We start from the raw sequence: 18,871 nt of genomic DNA on the forward strand, positions 1-18,871 counted from the left end.
ATCTGAAATTTGTAGAAGAGATAAGTTATTCAGATCTGCTATCTTCTTAAAATTTCAGAGTAAAAGACTTGATTTTAACAGAGGTAGAGTCATTACGAAGTTAGAAAGTTTGAAACTTATTTGATTTACAGTGAAGCTGTGTCTTCTACAAGTTAATAACAACGGAAGCAAAATGCACCGAGCTGGTTTTAACATTACGACTTTTGTAACAGACTAAAAGCAAGAATATAGCAATCCCAATTTAGAAATTGCCTAAAATCTACCGTCCACAACAGATACGTAAAAGGTCCTTTCGCATGAACAATTCTATACGTGGACGGTTGACTTTAGTTTGAAATTTTCGCATGTCGCCCTCACTTTTTCTAGGTACCACTCGCCAAATTGCCTAAAATTGATCGTCCACAACAGATACGTAAATAACCAATTCTTTACCGAGGAGAAAAACAGGAGTAGGCATAGGCACTGCCGTTAACCGTCATGATGTTCGGGCTATCGCGTATTGTCGAAAAGACTAAAACTCGATGTCCAAGACAGAAGACACTCGGACCTACTTCTCGGGTTGTAACATAATATAGAGTTGCTTACTCGTCAAAAAATCACTTTCCGCTTTTTATGTATTAGTATATTTCAACATACCCCAATACACACGAGATGTGTGTGCACGCGCGGGCGAAGCCCCAGCGAAAACACACATCGAGTGTATATTGGGATATTTTTTTGTAATAGTGAGAGTGTGTTGGTGCATTCCTTCCCAACCGTTACTTTCCTTCTCGGCCGTTTACTTTCCCTACCGACCGATTCATATCATAACTCACCAATACACTCTCACGTATACAGAAAAAATAAATAATGGATATTGTATTCGACCGATGAACAAATTAAACTTTACTGATAATAAATATTCTGCATGTATGACAAAGCGGTCGAAGCTTGCCGAGACGGCTTGTCATACGTGTATATTCTTTTTTACCTATCTAGAACGATAATCTCGAGCTTATCTCCCTAGGGAGTTTTTACTTATCTCGATATATCTGTTCTCGACAGATAAAATATGGTATGCACCTATTGCCAGACTGTTATTTTGACGTGTAGGCATTACTGCCCACGCCTTCGGCTCTGGCAATAATGTCCTACACGTCAAAATAACAATCTTGGCAACAGGTACATAATATATATTATCGCATAAGCGAAAACGAGACAACAAGATATGCGAATGACACTTTGACAATTTACAGAAGTAAAATGTTTGTTTATACATATATCCTAGGTGAATAATTTTTTCGGGGAATCACACCGTGTATGCGATAAAAAATAATAAATGATATAATTAAAATGAAAGCAAAATAAAATGACGGATTCCCAGACTCAATCATTTTATTTTGCTTTTACCTTAGTACCGACAGAAAAATTATAAACGAGACAGTGAGTTCCTGAGTACCTATACAAAAGTACCGATAACATTTTTAATTTACCGGATTTTTATGTTTTGCGTTAAACTATTTTCTGAAAGAACAGGTTAAGACAACGCTGAGTTGATCACGAGTTGATTTCTCAGACCTGTTCTTTCAGAACTTTGCTATTTTTCGCTCCACACAATTTAAATTTCACATTTCATACCGCTTCTATCCAGATATACAAACAGCGGCATCTGACTACTTCGTACCTTACTGCTTGACGTTACGGTCCATGTGATTGTTTTTTTTCTTTTCTTTTTCTTTTGATTTAATATCGGGATTGTGACATAACCTAGGCGTTTGACATTTTCTTCCGAAATGGCGTCGATGATAAAATCTGGAATATTTGTTCGACATTTAACTGGATTGGCACGTAATCTGGTATTCAATAGTCACCGAAATACCGACGTAAATTTGATCAAATTTGGTCGGTTGTCGTGTAGCGCATTCACGCAGTGAGTACTTTCATGTTAAAGTTTTTTTCCAACAATTTGTCGGGAGGCATGTAGCCGGTGTACAATCAGTTTTCTTACGCAATTGGTAGTCTAAATTGTGAATTTAAATTGATAAAATAAAAACTAGTTCCAGAGCATTTGCATCGGCGGTTCAACGTCCTGATCTAAATTTGGACGAATCCATTAGAAAATTGGATCAAGATGTTCGCAGAATTGGAAGAATTAGCCGACGTGATGTTGAGGAAGTGTTCGACGAGATTCGTCGCATTAAAACTGCATCCAGCTCACAATCTCTAATGCTTATCCGATGTTGTGGTAAGCCGTTGTACAGCAATTCTGTAAAGCAACCGTTTCATAACGGATGTTATTCTAGGCAATGTCGTTCCCGAAGAATTGCCAGCAGTTCGGACAGCTCTTGTGCAAGAAATATGGAAGACGTTGAACAATCTGAATGTATCGATGGATATTACGCATTACAATGCATTGCTACGGGTGTACTTGGAAAACGAGCATCCATTTAGTCCGACTGAATTTTTGGCCGATCTAGAAGCGAAGGGCATCGATCCGAATCGGTAAGTTTGGAAGGGAAAGTTATGTCGAAAATTGCCTTTGTGCCGCACGACTCCCACGTTCAACGCTTAGTTCAACGTTTTATACCGTTTTTGTAGCGTCACATATCAACGCCTCATTTCCCGATATTGTCAAGAAGGCGACATGGACGGAGCAACAAAAATTTTGGAATTCATGCGAGAGAAACAACTTCCCATCAATGAGAATGTGTTCAGCTCGCTGATAATGGGTCACTCTGAGGCTGGGTATGTTTTAGAATTTTCGCCAAAAAAATCCCGACCTTAAACTAAACCCTCCACACCCTATGCACTTTCAGTGACATCGAAGCAGCTATCGGCATTTTGCCTGTGATGCGGGAAGCGGGAATAAAACCCACCGCCGACACATACACCAGTCTGCTGTGCGCTTACGCGAAACACGGCAAAACCGACGAAATTCTGTCCACATTGGATGAGTGTGAATCGAACGAAATTTACCTGGCGGACAAGGATCTGTTTGAAGTCATTTACCATCTGGCCAAGAACGGTCACACGGACTTTGCAGATAACATCATACCGCGCCTTCAAAAATCCAGCGGCTACAATCAACATGCTGCGAGTTTGATTTTGCGTCTCGTCAATATTCGCCAAGAGGACACCGCCCTCAAAATCCTAAAGACAATGCCGCGTGGAACAAAACCGAGCGGTGAACTATACGAGATCGGGTCCTTCTTCATCAGGCAATTGGTCAAATCGGGACGGCCAACCGAGAAAATTCTATCGATTTGCGGTGAACTCCAACAGACAGGCTTACATCATCGGGCCATTTCCATTGCTGTGGAAATGGGGGCCAGATCGGGAAATTTGGACGTTGCGGTGCCGTTATTCAAGGAACTGAAACAAAATGAATTGCCGCTACGACAACACTACTTTTGGCCGTTAATATGTGCAGGTGGTAAAGTCGGTACGAACGCGATTTTGGATGTGTTGCGTGTGATGCAGTCTGAATTCAACATGACACCCAATGGTGAAACGATTCGCGACTATGTTTTGCCGAATATGCAGGAACGGGACTATGAAAAAATCATTTTGACATTACGAACGTCTGGCATCTCATCGTCAACGGCGATTTTGGGTTGTGTCCATCATGCAATCACTCATCACCGTTTAAAAGCCGCTGCCAATTTAATGTTATCTCATCCAATTTATTACCAGCCAGGTGTCTTAAGGCGACCATTGGTTGAAGCGTTGATCAAAACCGATGACTTCCAAAGTTACCAGCGCATTGTGCGCAGTGTGTACGAAAATATGCCGCGTTTGCAGAAGATACAAAATACCACTGTGGAAGACGAGCAGGTAAACGACAAACAAATGCAATCCGAAGTCGTTGGCCAGTTTGTATTGGACGCGGCCGTCCACTTCGGAGAAAAACGGGCGGTGGCTGTGGAGAAAATTTTGTCGGCTTTAGTTGAACAAGGACTATCGATGTCGAAAAGCTACTCAGAGAGCGTTCAAAAACGCTTGGGATCATTATTGACGCCCGAAATATCAACTTTGCTGGAAAAATTAACTGCCGGTGAATTGGAACCAGTTCCCTACGAATCGCGATCGCGTTCGACCAAATTCGATTTTTCTGACATGCCGGTCTACAACTTGGAAAGAATGATTCAACAAAAGGAAGCGCAAGGTGAAAATGTAAATGGATTGCAGCGGGCTCTGTTGCAGGCACTTTACAAAGCGAACGATGTCCAGAAATACGAGGAATTGTTCGAAAACTTGTCGAAAACTGACTTTATTCTAACGTCCCGTTTATATGCGCAACGTATCGACTTGCATTGCAATAACAATGGTCTGGACAAAGCATTGGCAATTCTAGCCGAAATCAAGTCAAAAGAACCCGATTTCGTACTCGACGACTTCAAAACAATAAAACTTGTCCAAGCGTTTGTGGCGCTCGATCGAGTCGACGAATCCATTGAGTTTCTAAATTCCAGTAAACTGGTCGAAAAATCGATGGAAGAACGTCCCCTGCAATACAATCACATGTGTTGGAATGTGTTGAATATACTGGCCGAAAAAGGTAGAGACGCTGATGTGACTAAGGTATTCAATGCCTTGGAGGAAAATAATTTCATTGAAGTAAGCAACGTGCTGCTAGGACCTCTCATCAGAGTGCATTTGGTCAACAACGATCTAACGAAAGCCTTGGAAGCATTTGAGATGATCTCCACCAAATACAAATGCACTCCGCTCAAGAACGAATTGTCCTGCAAACTGATTCAGATGGAAGATGCCGTCAAATTACAATTGGTCACGGATCTCGGCACGAACGTTCACGGCGAGGTGAACTGTTTGTACGATTTGGTGCTTTCATTCGTTGAGTGCGGTCGCATACGGCAGGCTCGTAAAATTCTTGAAACACCGGGACTAGCTAACCGTTCTAATCGCATCAGTGACGCCTGTAAACGGTTCCAACGGGAAGGTAAAACTGCCGTTCTGGAAGATTTAGTTCAAACCACTAAAGGTCTCAACAACGTCGACCATCACGAAATTTTCTACCAACTTCTGTTGAGCTACTGCAAAGAGGACTCCACGGAAAAAGCGCTAAATTTGTGGCTGCAAATTCAAGAAGAGGAAGATTTTGCTGCATCTGATCAGTTTTTGACAACGCTTGCCAATTTTTTGAGACAGAAGGGGGTTAAAGTGCCGTTTGTCGAGCCGAGTTTCGAAACGCCGGCTGTAAAAAAATCAAACCGAAAGCCGAATCTTCCACCGAAAGCCGATCCGATTAAGACGAAACCTAAGGATGTCGGTCATCTGACCGATGCCCAGCTACGTGTGAGGAAAGAAACGGCCGAGATAGAAGTAATGGTACAGCAAGATAAACTTGATGACGCAACACAACATGTTATGAAGATGCTCGAAGCTAACACTTATCCGCTAAACAGAACACTTCGATTTTATCTGAACAAAATGGCGCAGGCCGGACGCTATGAGGTTCTTGAGAAATTGTTGCCATTGTTACCGTTGGATGTGAGGAGAAATACTTCGTTTAACAATCGACTTGGTAACGCTTATGTTGCTGCTGGAAAATCGGAACTGTTCCTCGACCAGATAATACAAAATTTCAATAATGGAACAACCGTGGAAGAACTGAAAGAGCTGGAAACGTCTTTTCCCAGAGGCACAATGTGTGGACTTTTGCAAAATCACCCGGAGCTGCACTCAAAGTGTAAGTGTGCTATTGTTAATATGGTCAACGTGCAAGCGCTAGTAGTGAATCATTGGATTCACTACTGGCGATAGTATGTTAAAGAAATTTAGAGATTGAGAAACATAAGGTGGGGGTCGAGGTTTTTGGGGATAATTTTTCCGGAAATCATTTTTTGACGAAATCTGGGAACATTTTTGTGTGAATCTTGCCGAATTCCTTCCCAGATATTCGGCCCCGAAATAGACTGACGCCTTGGTTGTGTATGAATCATTTCAATTCTAATTTACCGATTTTTCCCTCCACTTCCAGTTGAAAAATTCGCCCAAAACGTAGCAGAAAGAGGCTTTTATGCACCGCTAAACATCTTATGGATGAATTCCATCGAAACTGGAAATTTAGAGCAAGCTGATCGCCTGATGAAAACCTATTTGGCCGACCAACCGAAACTCATGTTCAATAACACATTGAAAACAGCCCGCGACCGCAAAGACGAGACAATTGTTTTGAATATGCTCAAGTCACTCGCAAATTCAAAAATATCGGAAACTGCTTTGGGTGCTGTACACAGTTGTCTGATTGATGTGTATTGCTTGCAACAGAAGTACGATGAAGCGCTGAATGCTGTTAACAATACGATCAAAGACGTTTGCTTGGAAAATGTTAACCGATCCTCACTATTAAAGGTCAAAGAAGGATTGGAGGCGGCTGGCAAAAAGTTTCCACACCAAATTCCGGATAAGAAAAAAAAGAACGCAGCTGACAGCAGCAGTAGTAGTAGTAGTGACGATGAACCAGTTAAGAAGTAGATTAAAAAAACGAAAGTCGATTTTAGTAGAAGGCAAACATCTTGAAGATTTTGTTCAGATCAAATGAATAAAGAAAATGATTAGTTCAACGATCCAAAGAGTTTGACTTGAAAGATTTCGGTTCAGAATATGGGGGCCCCATTATGAGAATGCACTTTATGCCGATGAGTTCTACGTAAACATTCATCTCACAAAAAGGACTTCGTCGGATCACTTCATCACAGGGCCTATTTTTGGAATTTTTTCCCAAAAATTGACAAAATTTTTCAAAAACTGCGAACCCAATTTTTCCATAATTTTGAACGGTTATGGCCACTCCTGAACTCAGCCTTGCGTTTTAGCTGACTGTCAATTATTTTGTTTCATTCTTGACTATCAGCTTTCAAATGAAGTTAAGCATGATGTAAGATGAGAGCGCCAGGAATCAAACAAAATCATTGAGAGCCGGCTAAAACACAAAGCTGAGCTCAGTAGTTGCCACAACCGTTCGAAATGATGGAAAAAATCGGTTTTTTTACTTTCATAGTTTTTGGAAATTTTTGGCAATTTTTTTGGAAATTTTGGAAAAATTTTCCAAAAATAGGCCCTGCTTCATCATGTTCTGATTTGCTGTCGAAACACAATCTTCCCCGATGCCTCAATGAAAAAGGTCCCAGCAAGACAATTAATGTACTTTTCTGAGACATTGTTGTCTCATGATGGAATTCGGACAGAAAATGTTTACCAACAATTTTGTAAAATATTCTGAATTGCACATTTCGTTGGAATTAAAGTTCTCGATCCCTTACCACCGAAGTCATACACGAAGAACTGTTCCCGAGCCTCAAAAATGACACTTTTTTCTCAGTTTATTCACAACCAGAAAAAATGGCTGAAATCCATGCAAGTGTGCAGTTCTTGGATAGCGAAGACAGTGATCATGATGATGTCACTTTGTTTGGAAACTGACCTCTGGTTTCCTCAAACTTGTTAAAAGTCCGGATTTCATACCTAGTAGTGACTTCGTCGCACTTTTTCTCCGTCCAATATGAAAAATACTGTTCGTACCACGGCCCAAAAGTCTTTTTTAGCGTATTCGATTCCAGACCTCGCCTTCGGCTCTGTCTGGAAACTTCTAACATGCTAAAAAAGACTTTTAGTCCTAGGTACGAAATGTACTATTTCGAGAAACTGGACCGATAAAGTAGTTATGTTACTCGTAAAAGTAAATTGCAATTCTCATAAGAAAAATCGTCAATGAAATGAAATTAAGGAGAGGCCGAGAGGTGAGGTAGTGATGAAATGCATGTACAAGAAACACTAGAAACATTAGGGATACTAGTCCCAAATTATAGCTACGTATCTTCTACTGATCCAGAAAATACTAAAAAAATCCGTTTTATGATGAACATGACTTTACCAGCCCATAACTCAAGCTACTGAATATGGATCACAGTCGACCGGTTGAAATCAGAAGTACGTGTGAATGTAACTTTCGAATGACACCTTACTGATGAAAAATGGATTAGCAACGGCCAGGCAAAATGACTTTAAAGTTGGTGAATTTTCTGGAACACTTTTTGAAAGAACCCTATAATCGAAAACAATTTTACATTTTCTTGAAAATTGCGTTTTCACCCCTCCGCTGAAACTTCGGAAGCCTTCGGTGAACAACACTCTAGAAATGCAATTCCCTTGTTGAACAAATAACTACTTCATGTGTCGGGGCCGAAAATGAGGGAGTTTCGAGAGTTTTCTCGGGTTTTCGACGCCTTACATGAAAATTGTTGTGAGTATCTGTTTTGGACGATTGATTTTAGGCACTTTCGCATGTAGCCTTGCTCGGGCTACAACTCGCGAAATTGCCTAAAATCAATCGTCCAAAACAGATACACACACAACTATTTCTAGTGAGAAATATGCATCATTTTCTCTCCCGTGGGGAGAAAATAAAACTTTTCTCATTCGAACTGTCACTTTGTTTATGTTCTCGAAAATGGTATTACGAATCGATGTTTTGTTTCGGGTCCTAGGTATGAAAACTATTATTTCGACGTGAAATTCAGAAACTTTTACAAAATTGTCAATTTGAGCACCATATTGACTATGACTATGTAGTAGGGTTTACATTTCATTGCCCAGAAAAGTTGTCGATACTCATGACTTCCTGATGAAAAGGCGAGTAGTCGAGGTTTCTTCAGGAAGTCACCGCTTTTCCAGGAAGTTATCCTTTCTTCAAATTTTGTAAGGGGACGGGAAGGGTGACTGTTTTCGCATGGTCTACAGGATCAATAACTCCTGAAATTTTGCTCTAATGTACCATTGTAGATTACGTAATTACAGAGGTGAAGAGATTGCAATATGACTTCGGATGTTAAAATTGAACAAAAAAAATGAATTTTTCGGTTCGTACCTTTGTTCATTTGAGAGCTCGCTCTTTCAAGAATATTTCAGACACATCATGAACAGATTCACCATATTAAGGTTGATTGCATAAATTTTGCAAACATCCGTGACTCTGACATATGCGAAGTGCTTTTTAACGTTACAATTGCGCAACGGACTATTTCTAACATTAGCACTATCCCACAGCGCGAAGCTATTATACTAATCGCGAACCATTCGTCTGACGTATTTCGACAATTCAGAAAACAACGCAAAAAGGCCAAATCTCTGTCGTCGTTAAGTCAAAATTACGTTAAACCGATCAAAATCAAATTGTCTAAGTCGCGTTATCCCGAAAGTACCTAGAGACACCGTTTCGTCCAGCTAATCTCAAAACTCACTAGTTCACTTCCATAAAATTCCCGTGAATTTTATGTGGAAACAGAACACTGGGGGACTCGTCAGGAACGACAGTGTCGAGAGTTTTGTTATTGTGTGCGCTCTACGGTAGGGAGGGTAAGCTTTTTGTAAAAAATCAAGCAAACAAAAAGAAGAACAAAAATCAACATTTTAATGAAACCTCAACCCATCGGCGCACGCACAGATCCATTCACCCATTCATTCACTTTTGCACAAAAACTCACAACAGTAAACTTCACAAACATTTTCATTAAAACTGAAACTGAAAACTAAACAAACGGAAAATACTGACACTAACACTAACAAAAGCCATGGCCACTAATCTGAAAAAACAAAAAGGAACATTAGAACTAACGAAAAACAAAAATCAAAGAGAAGATCACCTAAGCACTCAATGAGTACTTTTTGTTGAGTGGAAAACATACTTAAGTCTATAAAGAGAAAGAACGGTCCTAGTCAATTTAGTTCTGTAACGTTTATTGTTTCCTGCAATCAACTACTTTTCTCACTGTATTTAATTGTGCTACAAACTGCGGAACATCCATTGTAAACTCTTCAATATATATTCTTTAGAAATAACCAACGAAGCGCTATCGTAATTTTAATGTAAAAAATAGAAATAAAATTTCAATAAAAAGCCGAAAACCGAAAACGATTCGTTCGAATTCATATGACGATGCCAACGGCCGTTTTAGTACCAAGGATATCAGACAGTTTCTGTTGATATGTAGCCAATGTGTTCGAATCTTGGATTCCTTTTGCCTTACACGACAACTGCAAAGCGTTCAAATACTGCAACTCGGAGTATTGAGCACCGCGTTCAATAATTGTTGTCAGAATTTCCTGTACACAAATCATTTAACGTAAATAAACAAAAGTTCCCACCATCGTCAACTCTTCCACTTACCTCCGGGGTCATGTATAACATTTCGTAAAAATTTCTCGCATGATCCAGTGCTACTTCACGCGACGCTGTTATGCTACTTAATGTTTGTTGCAACGCCATCGAATTATGACACATCCGTTGAACGCCGGCCTCATCGATTCGTTCCATGTAATTAGCAGCGTTGATTAGAATTTTGGCTGCCAAATGAGCGAGTCCCTCGAAAATGTACTGAAAATGCATGTCGCGTCAGTAGTGTACACCACCAACAGATTACGTTCACTTTTTCTCCGTTACCTTTGTCTTTCGTGGATGCAAGGTGGACATTAGGGCTTCGTCCATTTCCGACAAAACCTTTGTGAATTTCAAAACTTTAACATCTGGCTCCATGGACCCGCTTTTGTTTGAGTGGCTGCTGTTGAATTTATCCAACGGGTTGCCTTTCAAGTAATGGAAGCATTGAACACGCACCTGTCAAGTGAAATTCATGATGTCATGCTGGTCATTAGATACAGAGGAGATGGGACATGGGATTCATTTTCAAAACACAACTTTGTCCAATAAAATCCACAAGGGATAACAAAGCGACAAGCTGGGAGTTTCGGGTGATAGGTTCAATGGATTTGTAGGGCATTGCTCATACCTCTAAATGTAGCACCAACAAGCAAGTGTTTGCCAAATCTTCGAATTCTAACGCCAAATTGGTGAGTACTTTGATGGTGCCGTCTTTAATCGACACCGATTGAGTATTTGAGAAATCGTCGCCGTTAGTAGCTTGGATCGAATTTACAATTGGTTTGCGTAGATCGTTGGTGAACTCGGAAATTCGGTTGGCAAACCATTCCTAAAAGCAAAATCTGATTTATTCCGTTCATAAAACTCCGGTCAACGACTCAATTCACCATGCTCTCCTGGAGAATGGCCAATTCCTTCAGCACACTGACGTCCGATAAAATTTCCTGCTGCGATATACCGCCTTCGCCAAGATTACTGGTCAACATTTCGGCCTCGCGAATATTTCTCTGCTGGATCTGTGTGGGACTTTCTTCTTCTGATGTGCTGAAAGCGGACGACTTTAAATTTTTGCGTCCGCCCAATTTGCTCTTTTGACTGTACGTCTTCAAATCGGTCCAGTTCGGTAAAGTTCTACGGATAGAGAGTGTGAGAGAGAAATTGATTCGCATTCTTCAACTGATATGGCAGTGCCGGACGAAATTTACTTTAAAAATCGAGTAATGTCGTCGTCCTTGAGCCAAGCAACACTATAAATTCGTTTGTCTTCAGTTTCCGGTTGAACGATTCCACGGTAAGCGGCTTGACACGTTTCCCTATAAGTTTTCAGCAGCGAACACACCATTTTCAATAAATCTTCCGAGTAATCAGGTAGATCCTGAATGAGATTTCGTGTTTCGGTGATGCCTTCGGAAAGAATCGGTTGAGCGTAAAGGAACTTCATCGATAAAGCGCAAAATTTTCTTACGATTCTCAAACAGAACGGTACTTTGTAACAACGGCCGAGTTAAACCTAAGGCTTTGATTTCTTCCGACGATATAATCGCTCTCCAGGCATCATGATTTTTGGACAATGCTTCAACGGTCAACTGCAGCGTACGATTGTGACCTTTTGCCAAAAATTGGTCCTTGATGTGTGCGGTTAAGAATGTTCTCAGGCCACTTCCCTGATTCGATTTGTTCTTCATCAGCTCTTCCATCTCCCTGATATAGTTCATCAGCGGCAGATACAGCACTCGGATTAGTGACGGATTCGGATCGCACACGAACGTCTTTTCTCGGGCTTTTTGCTGATTTTTCGGTGTGATGCTGGTGGAAATCAGCAACAGCGTTTCATCGTTTGACATATCGGAAGCGTTTCGTTTGTGCTCCTTCACACTGGCTCCGGTGTCATTGTGAGAAGCGGAAGCCTTGTCAAATTTGAACAAAGATTTTTTCCTGGAACGAAATGTTTGTCGTTACATTGAGTCATCGGTCACAGAGGAGATGGCAATTTACGTTGGTATCTTGCGACGGCTGAAGTAAGAATTTATGTTGTTGGTTTGTTCGATAAAACTAGGCTCTGGTTGTTCATCACTGGTTGGATTCTGAATTTCCACGTAGTCTGTCAACAGCAATTGGAACTGCAAGAACGATCAACACACCGAGTAAAACACCAAAGATCAGTGGATCAAAAACCTACCACAGCTTGTGCCTGCGTCCAATAATCCGAAATATCGTACGGCTTGACAACGATCGAATGGCGTTGCGTAACACTCAAATAATTCTTTAGCAACATGCCGTGGGCTTCAGCAATTAACTTGAACTGCTTGTAAGTCAATTCGACTAACTCGAGCAATGGATGCGTCGCGGTCTTGTCACTGTTCGTTTCGATCGGCAATGATTTGTTCATTGTGACGAGATGTTGTGTTGTTCTTGTGACCACAGCCGACAATTCCAATTCAATTTGCGATTTGATCGTCTGAAAGAAATTTCGTTAAAATGTTGCTCTGACACACAGGCGAGGACTGGCACTATGGTTGTTCGAACTTTTGTATGCAGGAAGGGCAATGAAAATTTTTTACAAATTTTCTCGAGGGCCAATTTCGAGCCCCATCTGCCCTGACTACACAAACATGGGTAAACTTACTTCTAACGATTCAGGCACTTTGTTCAGCAATGCAATGCACTCGATGATTATTCCCAGGAAATATGTAGCATTCAGATCGGGATCCAGCAGGTCCGTATTCTCCGTGAGTATCTCCGTCGTGTCGGTATCGGATCGCTGTGCCATTTCGAACAGAACTTTCCGGATTTTTGTGTTCACTTCTGCTCGTTCGGCTGACCTTCGTATGTTGTTTCGTTGAAACGGCGAAGCGAAATTACTATTTCGGGCCGATCCGTCACGCTGAAAATTCGTCAGCACTTCCATTGAACTGGTTGTGTACAGGTGTTTGTGCAGTTCCTCGATCATCTTATTGTACAGTTGCGTTCGATGGTTCTCCAACTCGCTTCGTAGATCGACCAAGCCTTCGACAGCTTTTAACGGGCCGTTGTTTAATTCGATGGCTTGTGTTAGCGTTTTTGTGGCATGCAGGTAGTGCTTCTTTGATGTGTACATTTGAACCAGTTGTGGTACTTTGCGTAGATCATTACTGGAGGGGATTTTTCCGTTAATTAAAAGTCAACCGAACCGAACGCCTCAAATACACTTACATTTGTTCCAACATCTCCAAAACATGTTTCTGCTGTAGTGCATCGACCCACAATTTTTTCAACTCTTCCCGTCGACACCGTAGCAAACGTTTGCACGAATGCAGATTCTCTTTAACGACATGGATTTTGTCTCGCGCTACTGTCACCTGGGCCGACACTTGGCTGAACAGTTGCATAATCTGATTGAGATCGCCATCGTGCTTCGACACCAGATCGTTTAGCTTTGCATCGGTCTTTTTGAACTCCTTCTCGAATCGATTCTTTTCCCTCTGACGTTCTTCACTGGTTTCACTAGCGTCCAATGTTTTGATTACAGTCACCAGTAAGCCACAGCCATTCTAAATGAACGTAGAAAGAGGAAAAATGATTCAATTGATTGATAGCGCTGAGTACCGTTCGATTGTTTCAATTTGTGGGCAGTTTAAAATAAGGAGGCGTGCTCAAGTTCAAGCAATTATCTGTAACTGTCTTGGATTTTCGATAATGTATAGATAGTATGGAGTTCATAGCCTCGATTTCAATCAGTGCCACTTCTACGGTCACTTCTAAAATTTAGTGCACAACTTTGTCGGGAACACTTACCGACTCTTTGCCATATTTTAGCCCTCGGGGAGGCTTTATAGGCTGTGAATAATCCATTAAAATGAAACTACTGTTCTGTCCAACCTTTGCAAACCAAACAATAATGAATCATATTCCATTGACAGATCGAATACAAAAACGTCTCTCTGACGTTATTCGTGACATTAACATTCGATAGTACCAGAGCATGAAGTACCTACGTACATAATATACAGTGAAGTCTCCGCAAGAAGTGGTTTCTTTTTGAAAATCAACTTGGTGGGATCATTTTCCTAAGTCCATAAGCCACCCATTCGAAGTTTCGCAGCTCTTTTGTGGATTATAATATCAATTTCTACTATCGGATTTATTTCGAGGTTATTACTAGTTCGCAGGTGAAATGAAAAACGAGTTCGTCTGAGGATGGAATAAGCGAAATAGTTATTTATCTACCTAGGCTATTATTTCGCTGTCGGTAGATAAAGTAGCGTATTCACCTCTGTCCAAATGTTTATTTAGACACTTGGGGTTATACCATTCGCCTTCGGCTCATGCAATAATTCCCCAAGTGTCTAAATAAACATGTGGACAGAGGTGAACAATCTACTATTCCTTCGCTTTTGACATTAGGCCATACCTTATGAGTATAGTTTCATTGGAAATTGTAACGTGACAACGATACGAAAAATTAAATTGATTAAATAAAAATAATTTATTTGGATATGGTGTGATCCCATTAATGTGATACTGGAAGCTTTTGCTGTATCTGACCATATAAAGAACTTCTCCAAAGTGTCTCTATACATCAATAATTGTCGCTTGAAGATAAATAATTTTCTGAAATCTCAATTCACGACTTAAGGCCAACACACACTAGCATCTAGTGTCAGTCGGGAATATGATATTTTTATTGTTAAAACCGGCTTTAACAGATTTTAGGTGATTTAAACAATAGAAATATCGTATTCCCGATGACACTCGATGCTAGTGTGTGTTGGCCTTAAGGTATATTCTGTTATAAAATATCGACCATCTACTTTCGGACGTAACCTCACTTAAGTTTCGTTGAATGTTTTGTTCATTCATTCATTATTTGTATGATTTTTTTAACGTGGATGGCATTTTAATCGTCGAAAGACGAGGAATGCGCAAGGCAGGTTACTACGAATTACTATTATGTATTATTTCCTTTCGATAAAAACAACGAAAGTTAGTAAAACCAATACCCGCTCTAGTAAACAAACTACATTATTAAGGGGATAAAGACGTTTGTGAAACTTTGCTACTTGTTTGCGATTCGTGAGTCTGTTCACTTTAAGCCTAATGAAAAAGTAGAGTTTCTCAAACTTATTTTACCCCCTAATTCGATTTTTTAAGAAAGTTTGGTTGCTAGAAAGGTATTGGTAAAACTCATAGTTGAGGAGACGTAATAGTTATTAAAACAGATACTCAAAAAAAATTTCATGTAAGGGGTCGAAAACCAGAGAAAAATCTTATACTTATTACTTATTACTTAATACTTATTTTCATGCTTCGGGGCCGAAAATGAGGGCAATTTTTCGAATTTTCTCGGGTTTCCGGCCCTCTGCATGAAAACTCACATGTGCACCTGTTTGGGACGGTTGATTTAAGGCACTTTCGCTTGTAAGCCTCACTTCGTTCGGCCTACAATCCGCGAAATTGCCTAAAATCAATCGTCCAAAACAGGTACACAAATGACTATTACATGCTTTTGTTTTCCCTAGGGTTGAAAGTGGCTCATTACATACCTAGGGAAAACAAGAAAATTGGTTTAGGTTTCAAAAGTATGTAAAATCTCACGGTGAGCTTGAATATAGTCATCGCCCAAAACCACTTACAGTGGATGTGTGACGCAAGTCCTTTTATCCACTTACAAAAGAACTGATATCGGTGGATATGATGCTTACATCTTTGATACGCAAAAAGTATCAGAAATGGATGACAATGAGGAAGTAAACAGACGATTGAAAAATTGGTTATTAAAAATCTAATACTGGCGTGCGCTTGTACACAAAAGTTTTATTGACGAAAAGTAGTCCCAAAAATTTTTATAAAGAAAATAATACCAACAAAAATTTGCGTCAAAAAGTGGCAGATGTTTCGGCTTTGCTCCGTTTGAATTCCATTCTAACCGAGTAATTCAAAAGTTTCGTTGAATAGAGTGACAGAGTAAGAAAGTGACAAAGTAACAAAGGTTGGTAAAATTCATCAATTTCAAAACGTATTAAAATCCATTTCTTCATACAAATTTTCAAGTTTTGAAATTTAGTATCTAAATATTTAACAAATTCATGCACATGAAATTTTCTTTTTGATTTTAGTAGGGGGCAGTCCCGTCAATAATAATAACATAAAATGAGAATCGTTTTCGTATGTTTATTGACCTCGGCTTCGCCTCGGATCAACAAAATTCACACGAAAACTCTACATTCCAACTTTTTATCCCTTGTTATGTAATTAACTATAGCAAAATATTTGCTGAACAATGCGCTCAATTTCACAGACACGGTAGTTTTCGTAGCTTCTTTGAATCAATAAAATTGCGTATTGAAGCTACGCAGACCAATTTTTCCTTTTTTGTCTTGACTTTTTGGTGACGTTTGTTCTCATGTCTTTTATGTAAATTAGAGAAAGGAAATGATAACGTAACCTCTATTTTCTTGTAATAAATGGAAATGGATAATAACAGACATGGTAGTTATTACAGTAAAAGGAGACATACCTCGAAATTGTTTTTGACGATCTTTTGGTTATGTTCGAACATTATGGTTTCAATAGATTTAAGTACAATATCGTTATCACTGCTAAGCTCTTCATTGTACATTGCAGCGCAACCAGCAATATAAATTTAACAGTTTCAATGCAAAAAGTACTTTCACCAATATTTCAACCAATAAAACTTTTTGAATAAATCGTTTTCAATGAGCAAATTATCCTTTTATATTTCTGTGGTCAATCAAAAATTTGAATGTAAATTATCCTAACAATGGATCGCTTACTGAGATCTTGTTGTAATGAGTTGAAGAAAATAATGCGTACGAATATGAAATACAAATGAATTGAATAAGACGGAAAATCGTAATCATTTATGATTTTTATGCAAAAGAGAAAAGTGAATCATGAGTGATAATGGTGCGAATTAACGATAAAGAAAAAAAAACGAAAAAAAATCTACCATTTTTTGAGAATGGAGAAAGGAAACCCATAGAATTTAGTGACGTATTTTCGGCCGAGACAAGCTTCAAATCTATTTTTACCATGAGGCAACGCACTTCAAGCAAAACTGCTTCCATTGACAGCTGCCAAATAGAGTACTAGTTTGTTTGAAAAAAATATCCAAATTTTTTACAGAACTTTATTTAGAGTACCACTCATGCTTGAAGTGCCAAAATTTAACCCCATTTATCAATAACTATCCTTATTTCTGTTATTTGGTTACCTTGCTGCTATTTTCACTTAACATCGTATTCAACTACAATTCAGACATCATTACCATCAGATCGAATGAAAATTTTAAGAAATCAACTTAAGTATATCTGTGACAAGTGTCAAATTTCTAGGACATTCAAAATAATTGCGGCTTGTCAACTTTCGGCACCCTGAACTTTACTTAAATAGTCGTGGAATGCCTCCAAATAAATTTCTAAAAATCTAGAATTCAGTTGTGGATTTTTAGAAATTTATTTGGAGGCATACCTTGACTATTTAAGTAAAGTCCAGGGTGCCGAAAGTTGACAAGCCGCAATTAATTTCAATGTGTTGTGATACGAGCTACTGATTAGGATTGTTTGTATTTTATGTTTTAACTCATACAACAAAACAAGTCATCTATCTGTACAACAGAAACGCAGTGCCTACTGTGATTTCATCAGCCTCCGAATATTTTCTATGCTCATGCTAGCAGTGCTGTGATACCCTGCATTATTGCTTGCTACCAAACCACTTTTCTTAGCATTACCACTCCCATGTCAGATGTCAAAGAGACTCGACATACACTCAATTCACGCCGTACAGTCGAAATTCAAAATATCTCTCATGCAACTCTTTTTTAGAGTCAAACCACATCGAAACTTTTTGTCGTGAAGTGACAATTTTGACATTGACGTTTTTAACGTTGTCATTATTGACATCTGAAAGTTTTCGTCATAACCTCAATTCAAAACGTGAACTGAACACAAAGCTTGTCTTTAAACAATTAATTTTGAATAATATTACAGTGTTATCGTATCCTTATTGTAATATTTACGATAATACTGTAATATTATTCAAAATTAATTGTTTTAAGACAAGTTTTGTGTTCAGTTCACGTTTTAAATTAAGGTTATGACGAAATTTTTCAGACTTCAAAAATGACAACGTCAAAACTGTCACTTTACGACAGAAAATTTCGATGTGGTTTGACTCTTACTGTGGATTTACATAGCAACGTAAAAGTGACAGATGCAAAAATTTTCTCATACGGCAACTCGAAATTTCATTCATAATTTTAATTTTATGAATGAAATTTCGGGTTGCAGTATTTAAAAAACATTGCATCTGTCACTTTTACGTTGATATGTAAATCCACGGTTACGCAGCGTCTTTTCATACAGTGAAGTGTTGAAATGTTTCGGTTCACTTTTTCATCGACTCGTTCACTTGAAATTCAAATTTAAGGCATTTACGGCGTGAATTGGGTGTGTCTCAAATTTATGGAGAAAAAACTTTGAAATTGTTTCACTCTTTTAACCGAAAAAATAAGTTAATTTAGTTCTTTGTGAACTCTTTTGGAGTCAATTGACGGTGGCCAGCAATTACCCGTAGAATTGCGAGCACTCGGGCTTGTCACCACTCTAAGCCATGCAACCAAATATATCGACAGAGGACTCAAAATTCGCGGGAATGGTAGTACTTTGATAATAGATTTAAGATGGAGTGGAGTAAAAGAAAGTATTGTCT

At 39.2% G+C, this 18,871-nt stretch overlaps 2 protein-coding genes across 5 annotated transcripts; one reads left to right on the top strand and one right to left on the bottom strand.

Moving 5' to 3' along the window:
* The first annotated feature begins 1,700 nt into the window (after positions 1-1,700).
* Positions 1,701-6,569, top strand: LOC119077830 (leucine-rich PPR motif-containing protein, mitochondrial). Of its 3 annotated transcripts, XM_037185145.1 has the most exons (7): positions 1,727-1,909; positions 2,037-2,224; positions 2,283-2,481; positions 2,578-2,724; positions 2,796-5,206; positions 5,276-5,689; positions 5,981-6,569. In XM_037185145.1, the coding sequence occupies exons 1-7, from the start codon at positions 1,773-1,775 to the stop codon at positions 6,475-6,477; spliced, it is 3,993 nt and encodes a 1,330-aa protein (XP_037041040.1). In that variant the 5' UTR covers positions 1,727-1,772; the 3' UTR covers positions 6,478-6,569. The 3 variants fall into 3 exon arrangements, with proteins under 3 accessions (XP_037041038.1, XP_037041040.1, XP_037041039.1); XM_037185143.1 differs by having other exon boundaries at positions 1,701-1,909; positions 2,796-5,689; positions 5,981-6,480; XM_037185144.1 differs by having other exon boundaries at positions 2,043-2,224; positions 2,796-5,689; positions 5,981-6,480.
* A 3,147-nt stretch (positions 6,570-9,716) lies between these two features.
* On the bottom strand, positions 9,717-16,865 carry LOC119077832 (exocyst complex component 4). 2 transcript variants are annotated; one of them, XM_037185146.1, is made up of 12 exons: positions 16,656-16,865; positions 13,352-13,689; positions 12,786-13,290; positions 12,339-12,617; positions 12,155-12,279; positions 11,625-12,094; positions 11,365-11,563; positions 11,047-11,290; positions 10,788-10,988; positions 10,442-10,615; positions 10,169-10,375; positions 9,717-10,104 (listed from the first exon to the last, which is right to left on the bottom strand). In XM_037185146.1, exons 1-12 carry the CDS (start codon positions 16,755-16,757, stop codon positions 9,928-9,930), a joined length of 3,021 nt encoding a protein of 1,006 aa, XP_037041041.1. In that variant the 5' UTR covers positions 16,758-16,865; the 3' UTR covers positions 9,717-9,927. The 2 variants fall into 2 exon arrangements, with proteins under 2 accessions (XP_037041041.1, XP_037041042.1); XM_037185147.1 differs by lacking the exon at positions 16,656-16,865 and adding an exon at positions 13,934-14,083 and having other exon boundaries at positions 9,838-10,104.
* Between the last annotated feature and the right edge of the window lie 2,006 nt (positions 16,866-18,871).

This window comes from Bradysia coprophila, unplaced genomic scaffold (genome assembly GCF_014529535.1).
Source record: "Bradysia coprophila strain Holo2 unplaced genomic scaffold, BU_Bcop_v1 contig_24, whole genome shotgun sequence".
Lineage (NCBI taxonomy): Eukaryota > Metazoa > Arthropoda > Insecta > Diptera > Sciaridae > Bradysia > Bradysia coprophila.